The following is a 19238-nucleotide window of genomic DNA, read 5'->3' on the forward strand; positions in this document are numbered from 1 at the left end:
TCACCCTTTCTTTTGTAACTTCTGAAACTAATAACAAACCCTTCAAACACATACCAACCTGTGTAGTTAGAAAAAATAATTAGTGTTTTGGAAATAATCAAGTAATTGCCAGAAGTACGCCTTGTGTTATCTTATGTTTTTTTTCTTTTAGTGTTTGTATATTCTCCCCTTTAGAAATTTCATTGAGAATTCTATATTTATAACAGAGTTTAAACAAACTGTTTGTAAATCAGTTATATAAACCTCTATTTTAATATGTATAATATTCCATGAACCAAATTTTGAAGGTGTATTTCCAATTCAATAATTCATTCTTTATCTTGTTTTTTTCTTAATGCATTGCATCTTTTTATACATAGCTGATTAAAGTAGCTTTTGATGAAGAAGTGGGCCCTGAAGTTGTAGAGATGTTTAAGAAACAGCTAATGAAGTTTCGCTACCCCCAGTCTATCTTTAGCACTTTTGCTTTTGCAGCTGGTCAGACTGCACCTCAGATAATCTTACCAAAGCAAAAGGAAAAGAACACTTCCTTTCGGTAAGAAATAGTCTTTAATTTCTTATGTTTCTCATTTTTTATAAATATTGCGCCATATATATAGTTTCATAGAATTGCATGATTTTAAGAACTTTAAGGCCTCTTCAGCAGAGGGATATTTAAGAGATTTGCATATCCTGCATATGTCAGGATTAACCAAGGAAGGAGACCCAAAGCTATCAGTAGGCATGTAGGGACAATACCTCCTCAGAAATACACCTCACCACATTCCTGTTTCCTTTTAAAAAAATCACTAACATTTTTTTATGGGGATATACAGGAAAATATGCAAGCAGTTTATTCCACCTAATTGTCTTTCCAGAGCTGGCACAAAGGAAGCTATAAGGAGACTCGGGGACTGACTCCTGAGCTCATTCTCATCTGGCTTGACTGACTCCTGAGCTCATTCTCATCTGGCTTGTTCTTTAATCTTAACTTTTTTCTTGTTTGGTTTCTTTTCCCTTTGATGTTACAAGAGGTGAATGATAGCACTGGGCTTTAGAATGTTTAACAATTAAGAGGCTCTGCCTGTTTTCAACACTGTTACGGTTATGCCAATAAAGGTTCTGTCTTGTCTTGTCTTGATAGCACTGGGCAGAAAATTAGAGTGAAATATGTACTGTTTTAGACTTGCCTCCCTCTGTTTGCATTGGAAAACTTTGCTTGGAAGTAGGTTTGGCAATGTAAAGGGGAGACAAGTGGAGAAAAAAAACACCATTCTTGTTCAACTTGGTATAGTTTCCCCCCGTTATTTGTAAGCCATCATAACACAATTTGAGTGACAGGATATGTGATTCTGAGCAGGTGCAGAATGCCTTTTGCTTTGCCGCCTATGGTTGAAACCGGGGGGGGGGGGAGTGCACGGCGAGAGACAGAACAGACAAACACCGGGCTGGAGAAAACAAGGCCACAACTTTATTAAAACAGCATAACCAAAACAGCATATGAGGAGTATTGGCGCAGCATGAGGATCAGATCCCCTGCATCGGGTGACCCGCCTGTCAGCCGATGAACCACATCCCCCTCAGGCCCAGGCTGAGGGAGGGAACCAGGAATGGCATGAAGGGGGAGATCACCCGGTGTACACCCTTTGGTGATTCCCATGCCACCTGGGGGTGGCGCGCCCTGGCAGCCCCCGAGCTGGGCGTGCCCCTCGCCGCTCACCCCCAAGACTCCATAAGGGAGTCCCCTTAATGGGGAGCCTGTGCGCGCAGGCCCAGTCTCCCCAACAAATGGGATCTGATCCGATGCTCCACCGCCAAAGTTGTGACAAAAGATGAAAAAAAAAACAAAATACACAGGGAGAGGTGGGTGGGGGAAGCTCCGACGTCCAGCGGGGCCGGCGCAGAAATGAGGGCGGGGCCGGGCGGCGGCCGAATAAATACCAGGCCGCCGGACCAGAGGGAAACCGGCCGGCCGCGCTTGCCCCGCCCCCTTTGGACGGACCCGGGCGCCGTGATTGGGCGCCCGGGTTTAAACTGATTGGTCGCGGGCCCGCCATGAGCCTGGCGCCGCCCGCGACCCCGGGAGCTCGCCGCGCATCGCGCCCACCCGGCCCCGTCGGCGGCAAAACGGGCCCCCCGGTAAGTCGGGGGAGGGGGCCTCGCCTTGCCGCCTATGGTTGAAACCGGGGGGGGGGGGAGTGCGCGGCGAGAGACAGAACAGACAAACACCGGGCTGGAGAAAACAAGGCCACAACTTTATTAAAACAGCATAACCAAAACAGCATATGAGGAGTATTGGCGCAGCATGAGGATCAGATCCCCTGCATCGGGTGACCCGCCTGTCAGCCGATGAACCACATCCCCCTCAGGCCCAGGCTGAGGGAGGGAACCAGGAATGGCATCAAGGGGGAGATCACCCAGTGTACACCCTTTGGTGATTCCCATGCCACCTGGGGGTGGCGCGCCCTGGCAACCCCCGAGCTGGGCGTGCCCCTCGCCGCTCACCCCCAAGACTCCATAAGGGAGTCCCCTTAATGGGGAGCCTGTGCGCGCAGGCCCAGTCTCCCCAACAAATGGGATCTGATCCGATGCTCCACCGCCACAAGAGCCCACCGGGCTCCCGCCAACACTCCTATTGCTGTACCCATTCCAGGAGGGCGTCCCGCACGTCCTGCAGCCATATGTCCATCCCCCAGGTTGACAAGTGCACGCCATCCGGCCGGAAAAGGGGGGTCACCTTATGCGAAATGTCCCAGTGAGAGATCAGATAACCCCCGGCCGCCTCGATGAAGTTGCCCATGGCGTGGGCCAGCCTCTGCCGCACCCCATCCATCTTCCTGGGGCACCGGGCCCCCCGCCAAACCAGCCTCTGAAGCTGGTCTGACCACAGGAAGATGGTGTCCGGAAAGACCCTCCGAAGGTAGTCCAAATCAGCGCACATGGCCCGCCGCAACTCTGGGCCCTCCCACTCGCCCAGGTCATTCTCGCCCAGCTGTATAAGGATAGCGTCCGGATGACCCTGCTGGCGCGCTTGACGTAGAAGGGTTGGAACCAGCGATGCCCACCGCATGCCGCGGACTCCCATCCAGCGCAGTTGAAGCCGGTCCTCCAGGCCCAGATGGGCGCCCCATCCAGATGATTCAGCGTATTTCCCTGCCCAGTGGACGATACTGTGGCCGCATAGCCACACCGACTTCCTGGTACCTGGAACTGGAACACACAGACAACCCTTTCAGTGAGATAGCCCCGCCGCGGGACGAATGTAGGTCCTGAACGCCCCAGACCGCCAGCGACCGATGGCCTGGATGGCCGCTGCGGGGAGGCCGAGATCGGCAGCCTCAGTGGCAGCCCCGATGCGGAAAGAGTGGGTCCCGAAGTCCCGGGACTCCAACCCGCATGCTTGAAGGCCGGCCCGTAGGATGGCCGAAAACTGGAACCGGGTGAGGGGGGAACCATCCCTGTGAATCAGGAGTGGGCCAGAGAGGGAGGGCCGGCGCGAGAGGAACCTTTCAACCGCCCGCACAGGGCACAGGGACCGCCGACGTGCTGCCTGAAGGCGGATAACGTGACCCTTGCCCCGTTGCGCCGTCTTTGAGCGGCGAAGCCTGATGGACACCCACCGGGGGGACCAGGACACGTCTTTGAAGGCCACCGCGCGGCCGGATTGGTCGCCCTTAGAACCGGCAACCAGCTCGCTGGCCCTGAACGCCCCGTAAAAGGCCAGGATGTAGGCTGTATGGAAGAGCAGGGCCTCGTAGGAGGACCTGCAGAGGGGGGGGACCGCCTGGAGTAGCCGCCCCAAAATGGCCAGTGTAATGGGCCGCCTGCGATCCCGCCGTGGTGGGGCCATGTGGGCCCAGCCCTGTACTGCCCGCCGGGCGAGGAAGCAAGCGCATGGGTCAGAGAACCCGGCCGCTTTGCTAAAGAAGGAGATGGCCGCGAGATCCCTGCGCATGGTTCGGGGGGCGCGCCCCAAGCTGCGCAGGTGGGCCAAATAACGGAGGACCGCGGCCTGGGACGGGGGCCAGGACCCCCCAGCCCCACCCCCTTTGAGAAGGCCAAGAACCTGGTGGCCGCAGCAGAATAAGCCCGGAGCGTGGACGGGGCCACGGAACTCAATACTCCCTGCATTATGGTGCTGTGCCAATCGTCCAGAGCTCCTCCGGGAATGGGTCGGGGGTGCGCCTCGCCTCCGGGGCCAACCTGAAGAATCTCTCCATCTGGAAGCGAGATAAGGCGTCTGCCAGGCCGTTATCGACACCTGCTATGTGACGTGCTGAAAACGTGATGTTAGTGTTAAGGCAACACAAGACGAACCGGCGGATGAGCCGCATGACCCGCTCAGAGCGAGAAGATTGGCTGTTGATGACCCTGACGGAGGCCTGGTTATCACACCAGAAAGTGACCCGGCAGTTCCGCAGGAAGCCGCCCCAGATGGAGACCGCTACCAGGATGGGGAAAAGCTCCAAAAAGGTCAGGTCCCTGAGGATTCCCGACCCTGCCCATCCGGAGGGCCACTGCTGGGCGCACCAGCGACCCCTGAAATAAACCCCGAAGCCAAGGCTGCCAGATGCATCGGAGTGCACCTGCAAGTCAGAACCCAAGTCTAGGGGGGCCTGCCATATGGAGACCCCGTTGAAGCCCCGCAGAAAACTGAGCCACACGCAGAGGTCAGCTTTCATGCCCTTGGTGAGCCTGATGAAATGATGAGGGGCACTGACCCCCCTACATGCTCTGGCAAGGCGGGCGCAAAATGCCCTGCCGGGTGAGACGACCCTGCAGGCAAAGTTCAAATGCCCGAGTACAGACTGCACCTCCCTGAGCGTGCACTTCTTTTGGCGTAGCAAGCCCGTAATAAGCTCCGTTAGGCGAGCCAGCTTATCCCCCGGGAGACGAGACACCCCGGCCACCGAGTCCAGCTCGATGCCCAAATATGTAAGGCGCGTCGTGGGGCCCTCGGTCTTGTCCTGTGCAAGGGGGACCCCCAGCTCCTCCGCCAAATCCTGGAAGACCCTGAGGTGGCTAGCACAGGCAGGGGACCCGGGGGGAGCCATTAACAAAAAGTCATCGAGGTAATGACAGACAAGGGGGGAGCCCATGCGACCCTTGGCAGCCCACTCCAGGAACGTACTAAAGGTCTCGAATGCGGCACAAGCGATAGAGCACCCCATGGGCATGGCCTTGTCGTAATACCACATCCCCTGGAACTTGAACCCCAGTAGCGAGTGATCGAGGGGGTGTACCGGCAGCAGGCGAAAGGCTGACTGCACGTCGCACTTAGCCATAAGGGCCCCCGCCCCGCAGCCCTGTACTAAGCGGACCGCATGATCGAATGAGGAGTACTTTACTGAGCACAGCTCAGGCGGGATGAGGTCATTGACCGACGACCCCTTGGGGTACGATAGGTGGTGGATCAGGCGGAACTCCCCTGGCGCCTTCTTGGGCACCACTCCCAGCGGGGAAACCCTCAAGTTAGGGAAAGGTGGGCGAGGGAATGGGCCTGCAACGCGGCCAGCGGCCACCTCCTTAGCAATTTTTGCCGCCACCACGCCCGGCATCTCAGAGGCGGACTTGAGGTTGCCTGACATGGTGGCAACGCGTGGCCCCGTGAAGGGGATGTGGAAACCGGAGGAAAATCCCTCCCACAGGTACCCGGCCGCGGAGCGGTCAGGATAGCACTCCAGGAGGAGCAAGGGCCTGCAGCCGCACCGGGGTGGGGGCCAGGCCGTGATGCCCAGGGGGACTCTCAGTTGCCCGCCCCCGCGCCCTGGGAGGTGCTAGGGGCCGATCCTCCATCCTTGCGGGAGGTGCTGGTGGAGGATCGGCCCCCCCGAAAGGGCTGGGACCCCGCATGGCCGCGGGGGCAGGAAGGGCGCGAGTGGGGCCCCCCACATGCATCGCAGTTGTGCTCGAAGCGGCACTTCGAGCGGTGACACCTGCCCTGGTTGTATTCCCAGCACAGGCCGCGGGATCGGTCCCGGCGTGCAGCCCACCGCCCGGGACGGGGTGGTTCCCCCTTACCCTTGATGTGGGGGCCTACTAGCCATAGCCACAGCTTTTGGCTGATCAAGTCCCATCTGGCCCTGGGGTTGTGGGAAGCCCTCTTGCGGAAGGCCTCGTCATAGTCCAAGGCCGCACCCTCCCCAGCTAGGGCCCGAGATCGGAGCACATTTCCCAAATGATTTGATAAATGCCAACCCCTGTCTGGATAAGCTGCCTGGACAACTCCCATATACACAGTGAAGCCCTCAAGCCAGTTAGGGAACGAGCGCTCAGCCGATTCCCTGTGCGCCCGCCGCTTGCCGCGCTTGGCAGCGGGGCTCGACCTCCCATCCTCTGCCTCCGGCCTGAGCAGGGAGAACACATCGACATAGTACCCGTTTAAGATGCGTTCGCGGGCCTTGCGGGCAAGGTGGATACCTGGGGGGTCCTCGTCATCCAGGAAAGAAGGGCACGGGGGGTCCCCCTCAGATCCCCAAACCTCGATGGGAGACCCCTCGCCCCTCTCCCCCCGGGCCCTCCGCCGGCGAGCCCAGTCGGGGAGACCTGGGACCTTGGCCGCCACCTCCCAGTAATCATCCCCAAGAGAATCATCCTCTGACGAGGAAGACTCACCTGAACTCCAGTCGCTGTCTGATTCCTCAATCCTCACGCGGTGGCTACGTTTTTTGCGGGATGACTTCCTCTTCTTGGCCGGACGGTGCCGCTCGCTGCTGCTGGCCCCCTCCGAACTGGGTGAAGATGCTGCCGTGCGCTGCTGAGGCACGGCCTTTCTCTTTGCTGCCCGGCCCCCCCTGGGCTGGGAGGTTTTGTGTGGAGCCGGGGCAGGTTGAGCAGAGGCAGCCCCCTGGCCAGGGGCCCCCAAGCTGTCTACCCGTGCTGTGAGGAGCTCCAGCGCCCGGGCAATGCTCTGCATGGAGCTAGTGGATTCGGACCCAGGCGCCCCCTCACTCCCCCTTGCTCTGGGTTTTGACCCCCCTCGCTTAGTGGGGGCCCTCCCCCCAGTGGGTGCTGGCTTTTGACTGGCCCTGCCGCCAGATGATTGTTTGGACCCCTTAGATGGGCCTGCCCGTGAGGTGGTCGTGCGGGCCTTGAGGGGCCTGCTGGCCGGTTTTGGGGCCGGCTTAGACCCGCCCGGGCCCCTAGAGGCCTCTCCGCGGGGGAGGCTGCCCGCCGAGGGGTGGCTGGACTGTGGCCGTTCTCGGCCCGTGGCCCTCCCCCCCCGGGATGTGCTGGGCCCTGCCCCGCTCCCCTTCTTTGGGGCCATTCCGTCCTGGTAGGCAAGGCTTGGCGGGCCGCCCACTGCGCACTGGCCTCCCTTGCCCCCCTTCCCCCGGCTGGGGGCCCTCCCTGGATGAACGGAGCCGAAGCGCCCCCCCCCCCACGAAGCAGCTCTCTCCTTCCTGCCGGCCTGCCGCAGCCCGTCTTCCGACGCTCTTCACCGGAGCTCAAGGGTCGGCCCGCTCCGGCTGCACAGGGACGAAGCTCAGCCCAAGCTTCCCCTGCAGCAGCCGCGTGCCACCTCGCTCCGGGCTTCGTCGCCTTCGCCGGAGCCGAAGGGATCTGGCCCGATCAGGCTCGCAGGGGAGAAGCCAAGCCTCGAGTCCCCTGCTGCAGCCGCGTGCCTCCCTGCTCCGGTCTTCTCGCCGCTCCTCGCTCGCCGCTCCGGGGAAGCTCCGACGTCCAGCGGGGCCGGCGCAGAAATGAGGGCCGGGCCGGGCGGCGGCCGAATAAATACCAGGCCGCCGGACCAGAGGGAAACCGGCCGGCCGCGCTTGCCCCGCCCCCTTTGGACGGACCCGGGCGCCGTGATTGGGCGCCCGGGTTTAAACTGATTGGTCGCGGGCCCGCCATGAGCCTGGCGCCGCCCGCGACCCCGGGAGCTCGCCGCGCATCGCGCCCACCCGGCCCCGTCGGCGGCAAAACGGGCCCCCCGGTAAGTCGGGGGAGGGGGCCTCGCCTTCTCGCCAATGAATAACCATTGTCTAGTTCCTTCCCTCACTGCTCCTAAAATCTGGGATTTGGTTATAAAAAGGCATTAATGCTTAGGCAAATCCCATCACCTTTGACTACAGAAAACAAAGTGAGATCTGAATAAATCTGAGCCTAGAATATTCCCTCATGTCTGCTGATTGCAAGTGTGTAAAGAATATATTTGTAGCATATGTAAATTGTCTTCCCCTCTCTAAATAATAACCATACATACTTACCAACTGAAAATATGGGGTGAGTGTCTAGGTTAGAAGGAATGATTTGCAGCCTGCAGGCAGATGTAATCTGTAGCCTCACAGTTTAGTAATTAAAACACTTTTTGCACACCACCGGTCTTGTACAAACATCCCAGAAAAAAAGAGAATGGTTAGTGTAAGTATGGGATGCAATTAAAATGGTGAATCTGACAGCATTGACATACTCTAAAGAAGGAAGCAGTTTTAGCCCCGGGGAAACTGGGAAATTGTCCTTGGCCCTACATTGGGGGGACTTACTTACCTGCCCTGTTTGGGAGCCCCCATTGTTGGCAGCCTCTTGCAGTAGGAGAGAACAACAAGGGGCTCACAGCAACAAGCAATCAGCAATAGGGTGGTAGGAAGGATCCCACTGCCTCAGACACACACCCATTGCCCAGCTTATAAGCAGCTGCAATGAACTAGGGAGGCACTGCACCAATCCCTGCCCCCCACCCAGTGATTCTAGAGCTCCATCCTCAAATTTTGCCCAGGGCCTCAGAATCACTATGACCTTCCCTGCATTAAATAAGTTAGACACCAGGAATCCTGCTGGAATCTGATGTGATGTTATATTGAGAATAAGATGATTGAATGAACTAATCAGTAGCTTTTCTATTAATGTAGTTGATAATAACCAATTTTGTATCTTGCATCTTTCCAAAATAAAAAATAGGCAAATTACTCTTCCTGAAATAGTTGTTAGCGTGCCATGTCGCATACTAACAACATGCATACTCAAAGACCATGTGCCTCTTTGTAGCTTCATAGCATTAGTACAAAAGTGAAACTATAACCTTTTAAATGATTTTAAAAGTTAAGAAATCACAAATAAAACATGAAAGTTCATAAGGAAAGCATACAACATTTTATTGGCTGACTAGATTATGATGCTATACTCTAGCACAGTGTTTTGCAACCTGTAGGTCAGGACCCGAAAGTGGATCACAAAGCCTCTGAAATTGGGTGGCAGGCCAGCCATCCCTAATAGCGGCTTCTGCTCTGTGATCCTTCTTTTTCCGTCCTCTCCTTCCTTTCTAACTTCTTATATTCCTGCCCTTTGTAACAATAATTAAGGGGGAAAGCTGTCTGGCAACTAGTAACTTTACAATAGTAGATGGAAGAAGGAGGGAGAAAGGCTAGAGTTTAAGTGGTAGCTGTTCAGCACATGGAAAAGTGAGAGGAGGAGAGAAAGGTGTGTGTGCAAGTGCAAGCTCTGCCTTGGTGTTGCTCCTTCAGCAGCCCACCCTCTTGCCCAGCCCCCTGAAGTGTTTCACTGTTCTCTGCCTGCAGAGATGTACTGCACTGAGCCACTTGCCACTCACCTCTTTGCCAACGTCTGCCACTGTCTGCATTTTTTCAACCCAGTGCCCCCTCCCCCCTATTCCTGCTCAATCTCTTGGGCCAACCGTGGATGGGTCACCATACAAAGTAAATTTGGATTTGTGGGTCATCATACCAAAAATGTTGGGAACCACTGCTCTAGTACCACATTGATCTTCAGCACGCACATCTTCCTTCTCCCTCTTCTCCCTCTTAATGGAAAACCTAAGCAATTCCCTCTAATATTGTCTGTGCTTTATGAGGAAAAATTAAGGATGACCTAAATTCACTTCTACATTATTGTAATTCCTCTAAATGACTTAGATGCTTCTCTGTTACCTACCACAGAGTTGGATGAAACATTATTACAGGCAGCTGTCAAGTTGTGGTTTTCTGTTAGTAGCATGTGAAAAAGATTGACTTAAATGATACTTGATTGGACAGATAGACTTCCTTTGTTTTTAATGGAGTATCTATAGTCACTGTAGAATCTAGTACTTAGATTAGTACATTGGCATAGTAAAATTTATTAATGTAATTTAAGCTTATTAGTTTTTGATTTGTGTTGACCCTCCCACAATAACATTCTTGATATTGGCCAGCAAAGTGCCTGTTTCCTGTAATCTATGTGAAAATTAGAATTATGTTGGCTTTGTTTTGAATTGTAGCACTCTTTCAAAAACAATTGTAAAAGGAGCTAAACGTGCAGGGAAAATGACGATTGGTCGACAGTACTTACTAAAGAAGAAGGCAGGGACAATTGTAGAAGAAAGGGTGAATCATCCAGGGTGGAATGAGGAGGATGATATCTCAGGTACGAAAGCATTATTTGAATGTCACTAACATACTATATTTTTCAGCAAGTTTGCTTAGCTGATAGACTAATACTAAATTATAGTTTCAGATGACAGTGAAATGCACATGAGTGGTACTTTGAAGGCATCAGAGAAATCAACAATGGAGCAGCTAGTGGAGAGAGCTTGTTTCAGAGATTATCAGCGTTTGGGACTGGGGACCATCAGCAACAGCTCTTCTCGCTCAAAAACAGAGTACTTCCGAATAACTGCATTAAATAGGATGTATTCTCTTTGTAGAAGGTAAGCACATCTTTATTTAGCATATTTTTTAAAAAAACTTTTAAGTTGCTTGATATTCTGTCCATCATCCAACATTATATATGATACATTACAAATGAAAGATGGTTTTTTAAAAAAATTATTTACTCAGGAATTTTACTGAGCTTGTTTTTGATCGACAGTTGACTGGATTGTTTTAATATGGGTTTTATACTGCTTGTTTTGTTTTGTTTTGTTGACTCTATAATTACAACAGTTTTGATGTTATGTTGTTTGCTACTTTAAGCATTCTTGGGAGAAGTAGATAAAAAGTACGTTACCGCAAACTGATAAAATGAAGATAAAATTTACAGGAAACCAAAATTGTGCAAATCTCGTATAGCTATATTACAGAATTATTTTATTAATGTATAGTGTTCTCATTGTTAATGTATATCATTAAATATTACAGACAGCTGTTCTGTTCTAGAAATTGAGGGGGCACCCAGTCACCTTTTTTTCTAATTTTTTTAGCACCAGGTTTTCTTCTGCTGCCCTGCTCATGGCCTCCTCCATCCCCACTCCCAGCACTTCATGCAAGTGGGAAAAAAGACTGAGGGCCAAGCTACACATGACGAATGACACTTGAATGGCAAGTGTATTTCTCCCTGTTCACTTGCCCTCCACTCAATCCACTTGCCGTTCAAGTGTCATTCGTCATGTGTAGCTTGGCCCTCAGTTTGTTGTTGGGAATGCACTATTTGAGTGTTCAGAAGGAAAAATCAGAAAAAAATAATAAAAATCTAAGTGATCCAATGGGAGTGCCTAGTGCCTATCATTAGTTAATATATTGAATTTTTCCACATAAATGTTTCCCACCAACAACAGCAAATGTCCATGTGTTGAAGTTCTCTTCTGAATGGAATCCTGGCAAGTTTTCTCGTAACAGTGCCAGCTGTCCTGATGTGACCCACACAACCAGAGCAGAGGTGACATTGAAAATTCAGTTCTACTTGCTTTTCACACTCATTCCAAACAACATACACGGTTCCTTCTGTTCCTAGGCCTTCTGTGAATTTTTTTCTCCAGAACTTTCCAGACATCATAGCAGACTCAGCCCACATCTCAGGGATGGTAGACCTCCATGCCGATTTTCATCAACTTCTGTCTCATCATTTCCCATCTCAATTTTCTTAGCAACCTACTTTCTTTTGCCACTTTGTCCATGGCCTCATTCAGACCAAATAAGAATTCCTATAAATATGTGCTATATTTCACTGTTCTAGTGTATGTGTGTTTTCCAAGGCATTGTATTTAAACAGTTGAGCAGACGGTAAGCTCTAGCTAGAGTTGCCAAAAAAAGTCTTCTCCCCTTAATACATGTTCAATGGAATATTATTTACCAAGCATTTATCTTCATGTCATTAAAAGTTTCACCTGCCCATTTCCAAACATTATGCCTCTATTAAAGAGAGAGAACCTTTTCCCCCCTCCAAGTTGTTGATAACTCTCATTCCAGCTCAGCTGCCCCAGGGCCCAATACCATGAATAAAATGTAAAATAGATTTGTAGACACCTCTGATAATTGCTTTTCCTTAGAAGTTTTCCTAGGAGCTTCATTTACCTTTAATTTCTCCTATATTTCATGTGCAAAATTGTGCTGCATATTTCCAAACCCAGGAATTCATTAGAAAGATTTGAAATAAAGTCATAATTTTTCTATAAATGATTGTAGGTTCCAGAATTCTCTTTTTCTATTTTTTTTAACTTTCCATGGAATCTTTTCAAAACAAAAATATTCCAGATGTAGCTGCCTTACTTTCTGAACTTGCTGTTTTTTAAAAAACTTATATAACCACCAGTTTGCATATTATAGTTTTAGAGCTGTATAAATGGATTTTGATGCAAGCCAGAGACGGTTGCTTGTCAGCGCCAAAATACTGGCAGTGGTTTAGTATGTTAATTCAGGGCATCTAAACATTCTTGCTTGTAAAAAGTAAGTGTCTATAAACAATCAGTCAAGGGCAAGTATGAAATGTACATGCTGTTTCTCACTGTTGCTGTAGTGATCCTCTCGCTGTATTCTCATGAACCCACATATGCCATTCAAACTAATAACATCATAAAAGATTGGATTGAGGATAGCTAAAAAGTATTGTTACCACAGCCCTGCAAACACGTGAACTTGCATATTCAGACTGGAATGGAGCATTAGCTTGCTTGTTTGTACAGGCAGTGGTAACAGGGATCTTTACCTAATAAGTTGACTGTGAGTAGCTGTGAGGAGAGGAACGTGATTCATCAAGAAAAGGATAACAGAAACAGGTTTGAAATGTTAAAGAGAAATATGGAGTTTATTGAGAGACTGAGTAAACTATTAGGACTAGGGCGGGGCTTTTCCTAAGTAAATACTAGCAGACATTTAAAAAAGCACAAGCAAATAGCACAGTTCCCAAAAACACCCAGAAAATATCAACCAAAACTCTTCCAATTCCAATGTAAATGGGGGGGGGGGGGAAACAGGGAACAGGACAGAAGGGAAGTGAGAGTCTAGTTTTTCTAACTAGCAGAGAGAAGCAGAATGCCAGCTCTCTGTGTGGTGCAGTGTTAACTGGAAAATAAGGGGAAATAGATTAAAGAAGGGGAGCAAATATATACCTTTTTATGATTGCGTAGAGATCAGGAGGAAGAAGGAGGGATCTAGTGCGCTGGAAGCCTATTATTGTCTGTGGGAAGCCCAGAGGAGACTAAGTGACTTCAGCAAGGGTAAACCAACCATAGGGCTGGGGTAGCTGATAGGATCCAGAAACCAGGAACAAAAATGTGGGGGCTAAGAGGTGGTTTTTTTGAACCGCTAGTGGCACTGAGAGGCAGACAGTTTGTCTGCTGTAACAGGATTGGGTCTACGCTAGAAACTGTGAATCTGATTGTGGAAGGTTTGAATTTTAGGGGAGTGAATGGTAAAGAGAACTCTAAATATGGACATGGTTTAAAAGTATAGGGAAAGGAAAAGTAGTTTACTTGACAGGTGGCCAGCTCAGGCCTGTTGGACAAAGACTGGGTAGTGGCTTGATTGACCTAACAAAAGCCAGGAGATAGCTGATATCCTAGCTTTCCTTATGATTAGTTAGCTCTGGGAACTCTGCATTGTAAGACAGATTCCTTGATGGTTTCAGAAGGTCAATTATTGCTTAGCAAACTCTGATCTTTAAACATGGTCTGAATGTTGATGACCTTCGGGAAGACAAAGAAAAGAACTATTGTCAAGGAGTGTTCAAGCCCCCAGGGGAACCTAGCTACCTTCCTGTCAGTGAGGCAACTTTTCTGTTTCTGCAGCCTTACTTTAATGTCTCAGTTTTATATCAAACATGGTCTCTCTCTCTCTCTCTCTCTCTCTCTCTCTCTCTCTCCTGCAATCTCAGGCGTCATATGGCCTGAGAAGTCATGGAGATGTCCAGAAAACATGGCTTCTGCCCAGGGTTGCTTTCTGGTTTATAGCTGAACATACAATCACTTTTTGGGGCAGGAGCTGCTGCATTCAGACTAATCAGTATCTTAGCTCCATGGCCTTGGAGAATCATAGTCAGCCAAAAGGGCTAATTTCTGATGATGGTGGTGATGATGATGATGACGACAATGATGACAACAACAACAACAACAACAACATTTGATTTATATACCACCCTTCAGGACAGCTTAATGCCCACTCAGAGTGGTTTACAAAGCATTATTATCTGTGAGATGGGTAGGGCTGAGAGTGCTCCAGAGAGCTGTGACTGTCCCAAGGTCACCCAGCTGGCTTCAAGTGGGGGATCAAACCTGGTTCTCTAGATTAGAGTGCCACGCTCTTAACCACTACACCAAACTGGTTCGGAGCACAATTTGGGATAACCTGGTTTGCAGGAAAATAATCAGAGGTATTGGTTGCTTACTGGGGTGAGGGAGAGGTGGCCTTTACTCTTGTTAGAAACCAGAGAGAGAGAGAGAGAGAGAGAGAAGAAAGGGAGAGAGAGAGATAGGCAGTAGTAAGAGCAGGAGATACCTAACTAAAGCTGGTTAGGCCTCCACAGAAATCATACTAAAACATTTATACTGCTAACTCTATCAAACTTATGATTAAACTCTTATTAAACTAATCAAAGAATCATCAGGTGTGTCTGCCAACCAATCATAAATGTGTGATTCTGATCAAAAAACACACACTAGAGAATTACACAGAGAAATTTTTTTAGCAAAAACTCTAGTTAACTAAACAAGTAAGTAAAACTGTGGCAGTAATATTTGGGAACAGTGGAAAGGTTTAAGTCAGGGAACCCAAGCTGTCACAGAGCACTTAACAACCAGATTGCATTAATGGTCAGTGATTGCATACCATGTGCCAGCTAATACAGGGAGAGGTGCCTTTGTCTTCCAGACTGGTGGGGCTTGTTCTCCTTATTCCTGCTTTGCACCTGGCCCTTCCTCCAAAAGGCTTTTCCTTCAAAAATTGTCACTGCGGTAACATTATAGCTGCAAGATCCATCTTGAGACACAAAACATGGTGTTTGCTTCCCATGTTCTTGTTCCTGCCTCTCAGGGACTGAAGCTTGTTCACAGGGCTCCACCTAATTTCAGGATAGGAGTGGTGTGTGTGTGTGTAGGTACAAATGGAGAGGGATGGCAACATCATCACCCAGCTATAAAAGTGGTAAAGGGGGGCAGGGGGGAGCAATCATTTAATGTGCTAGGAGAAAATGGAGACAATATCTAAAAACATTTAAACAAAGTTCTCATACTGTAAAGGTGAGCAACAGACAAAAGCAAGTTAACAGTGGTGTGTGTGTGTGTGTGTGTGTGTGTGTGTGTGTGTGTGTGTGTGTGTGTGTGTGTGTGTGTGTGTGTGTGTGTGTGTGTGTGTGTGTGTGTGTGTGTGAATTGCCCATGGTGATGGTTGTTGTTTGGACTGTCCTGTTCCCAAATCAATTGATTCCAAAGTAAAATAGTTTTAAATCAACAATAAAGTCAAACAATTAATGTATAAAATCCAGTAGGAGACAAAACAAAAGCCAGGGATTAAAACAGTGGAAAGCCCTGAGAAAACAAAAAAGGTTTGACTGTGCTTCTAAAAAGGCAAATGGTACTGAGCTATGCAAGTGTCTTTCTGAAGGGAATTCCTCAAAGTGGGACCATCATTGCTTGTGGATGACAACCTCACCTTTCTCAGTGACAGAACAAGGCACAGCACTCCCTGTTGGCTGGGCTTCAGAAGAATGCATTTTAAGCATGGCAAAAATGAAGTGCTGCAGTTATGTCCATGCAGCTATTAAAATACCTTACTCGTTTTAACAATGAGCTGCATAATATTATACAGGATAGTTGGATCCTTTGCAGAGATCTGGTACTTTCCCTACGCTTAGTCATTAGACTGTCATTAGAGATGGTCACAGCTGGGTAGAAACAACATGTGGGTTCAACTGGTGCCTGACTAAGAATGTAAAGCTTGACAAATTGGTGAGTTTGGGATTCATATTCAGACTAATTCACTACCTCTACAGGAATATGTAAGTGGTATGTCCCTAACTGATACTGATCTTTTCGTTAGTCTCATAGCACAGATGAGCCATATAATAACCTTTCCCTCCCCCACCCTCCTTTCTCACTGATACAGCTATCCAGGGCTACTAGTGGTACCTCAATCTGTGCAAGACAGCAGCTTGCAGAGAGTAGCACGGTGTTATCGACACAATCGCTTACCAGTTGTCTGTTGGAAAAACCCCAAAACCAGCACACTCCTGCTTCGGGCTGGTGGCTTTCATGGCAAAGGAGTAGTTGGCCTGTTCAAATCTCAGAATTCACAAACATCAGGTGAGGGAATGTTTCTTCTGCAGGCTATTTTAGAGAAAGAGAGTGCTGTATTTTAAGTTTTTCTGGTTTTGTCACAGTGTCCTTGGTCTTCTCAGAATCATCAGTCAGGCCTTAATATTTAGCAGTGTATGTAAAGTCATTGGTTTTAAAATCTAATAAACCTTGGGATATCTTCTAAAGTCATTTATTTTACTTTGCTGCAAAATGCTTCAAGTTACAAATAATTTCTGGTATAAAGAGCAAATTCTTGGAGTAAAATAGTACATTCATGGTGTGAATTATAGGCTGGATGGATCACTTATTTGCCAAGTTGCTTCCTTCTAAGTCTTCTCTACAAATCAGCATCAAAAATAGTATCCTGGATATATCACTGGCCTGATCTAATATGACAGATACTATGTTCTCATAATCAGACCAAACAAATGAAGTTTACACATGCATCAATCTCATTTATAGGGGCTTGTTCTAACCCTGTCACATGTCTTCTTGGAGTAATTATTCATGAGCATAGTTTTGCTGCACAGTTAATTCTGTTGCACTCCTCTAATGATAAGCACATGCTATGCTTCTTATTTACTAGATCCTTCTAGGAGCTCTACAACTTCATCCAGTTTTCCCTGAAATGCAAAGTTTCTGTCCAGTCATTGTGAGGCACTGAGCCAAGATGAAGATGAACCACAGACTTCATGTTATAGGAGAGGGACAGGAACAGGATTTATTCTGTACTACAGTGGAAAAAAAATAGCAGTGTTGGCCTGCCTGGATAACATGCTATTATGACCGGGGGTGGGGGGGCTTCTTTCTCCCTCCTAGTCGCTGGTTCCTTTGGTAGGCTGCCACCACTAAACTGAAAAGGTTTAACCCCTCACCAGCTGTTTGGAAGCTGGTGAACCCTTATGCATTTGCAGAGTTCTAGTAAGTGTCTGAGCAGGAGGCATGTGGGTGAAAACACTGTTGACACAGCTTAATGTAACCAAAGAAAGGTCTTTATTGTACTACAGTAGAATAGAAAATACAGAAGGCACGATATATTGGAAGAGAAGTGCACTAGGCTTAACAGCTAATTAAAAAAAAGAAAAGAGAAAAGTCTAATATCTAACTATCTATTGAGAGTTACCAAATAGTACCTGCTTGATGTGTTTTAGTTGCTTGGGGAGAGAGGGGATAGAGGCAAGCCTCCTCTAGCACCCTCCTTCCTCCATCTCTGATGAACTGTACATCCTTTTTAACCTTCTTCCTCCCTCCAGGGAGTTAAAACCAGACCTCCATGGCCAGGGTCTAACCTAGTCATGTCTCTCATGGATGCTATGGAGCTTATTTTATGATGGCACCCAAAGGGCTAGAACACCAACATTTTCCCATCCCAGGATATCAGCTATAAAACATCTCAAGGAGAGGTGTCAGTTTGAGCAAATGGTACACTGCCCTGACAGCTTTTATTGCCCTCTCCTTCCTGAAAGGAGATCTACTTTCCCAGGGCTTGATTAGAAAGGTGAATTCACAGTCAGCTTGATATCTAAAATGCCTGCTAGATATTTGTCATTATCATTATACATGCCCTATAGATTTCTTGAGAAAGGCAGTGGATAAAATAATGCATAGTTCATATACAAGTTACATAAGTAGTGAGTCATTCAGGAGTTTATTACCAAACTAGATTTTCATGGCATAAATACTTTGACATAATCATATACAAATGACATTCTACTTTGTGTAAGTGAATTATATATATGCAGTAAATGAATGTTCCACAGTTGCTCTGCACATATTCTACAAAATACAAAATGCAGGTTTCTATGGGAGTTTACTTTCAGCATTTTAAAACTAAGTTGTATTATTCTTTCTGTTTAACAAAAAAGAGTTGAGCAATTTGCAAAATAAGAAGTAGCAGTAATGGTATTACTTGGCCTCAATCCAAGAGCATACTTCCAGTACTAAAAACACATTGTATTTAGTCCAGAGGTCAATAGTTGTATATACGTAAACATATGCAGATAGGGACTACTTCATTCTCATCACTGCTGGAAAAAATTCCAGACATGTATCTCCATTCTATGTGTACATCATGACTCCTACATTAAATCTTCTACTCATGATATAAACATTGATCAGTGTTTCCAGAATTTCTGCCTCACATGCCATTCTGTGATACATGGTTGTGTCCCTGCAACATCATCTTAATGAATACTGAAACTTTCTATAAAACAGAACTTGGAGTCAGCCAATTTGGAGAGGGAAAAGATGACCAATCACACCAGAGAGAGGATCTTTTTTGCAGTGGTGTGTTCCAGTCACTCTTCCTCGTATCTCCTCCATCTCCCCTTTGCTTTCAAGAAGTGCTTAATTCAGAAGTGCCACTCCTAAGCCTTGCATTCAGACCTCTGTTATGCTTATGACAGGCATAAACACAGCATGCAGTTGTTCTTGTGGGCCATGCACGTGAAGAGCAATTGAAGCCTTCTGAGTGTGGAAAGCCTTGAGCCAAACTCAAAGTTGCTGTGACATCCAAATACAATTTACAACTACACCCTGCAAAGCTGTGGCTTAAATTGGGTACTGCTCATATATAAGGCTGTTTCAGATAGACAAATTAACTGCATAAAAAGAAGAAAGGCAAGGAAAAAAGAAAACAGAAGCAGACAAAAACAGAGTTTAAAAGATGAGAAGGACTGGGGAAGAAAAGATTGAGAAGAAGAAGAGGTATAGGAGGAAGAGGGATTTGGTGTTAAGAAGTTATGAAGAAAATAAGTAAAATGAGGACAGAGGATGACAAGATGAGAACTGTGTGAAAAAGGAGAATGTAAGGTCCCAA

General features: G+C 48.2%; 1 protein-coding gene across 1 annotated transcript in view; it reads left to right on the forward strand.

The window, feature by feature from the left end:
- The window catches only part of SBF2 (SET binding factor 2), a 611100-nt gene that overhangs the window by 518633 nt on the left and 73229 nt on the right, over window positions 1-19238 (forward strand). The window contains exons 24-27 of the mRNA XM_054970260.1: window positions 360-535; window positions 10196-10341; window positions 10432-10624; window positions 16230-16426. Coding sequence (XP_054826235.1) covers window positions 360-535; window positions 10196-10341; window positions 10432-10624; window positions 16230-16426 — 712 coding nt within the window. The remainder of the gene's footprint in view (window positions 1-359; window positions 536-10195; window positions 10342-10431; window positions 10625-16229; window positions 16427-19238) is intronic.

The sequence above is a fragment of the Eublepharis macularius genome, chromosome 2 (assembly GCF_028583425.1).
Source record: "Eublepharis macularius isolate TG4126 chromosome 2, MPM_Emac_v1.0, whole genome shotgun sequence".
NCBI lineage: Eukaryota > Metazoa > Chordata > Lepidosauria > Squamata > Eublepharidae > Eublepharis > Eublepharis macularius.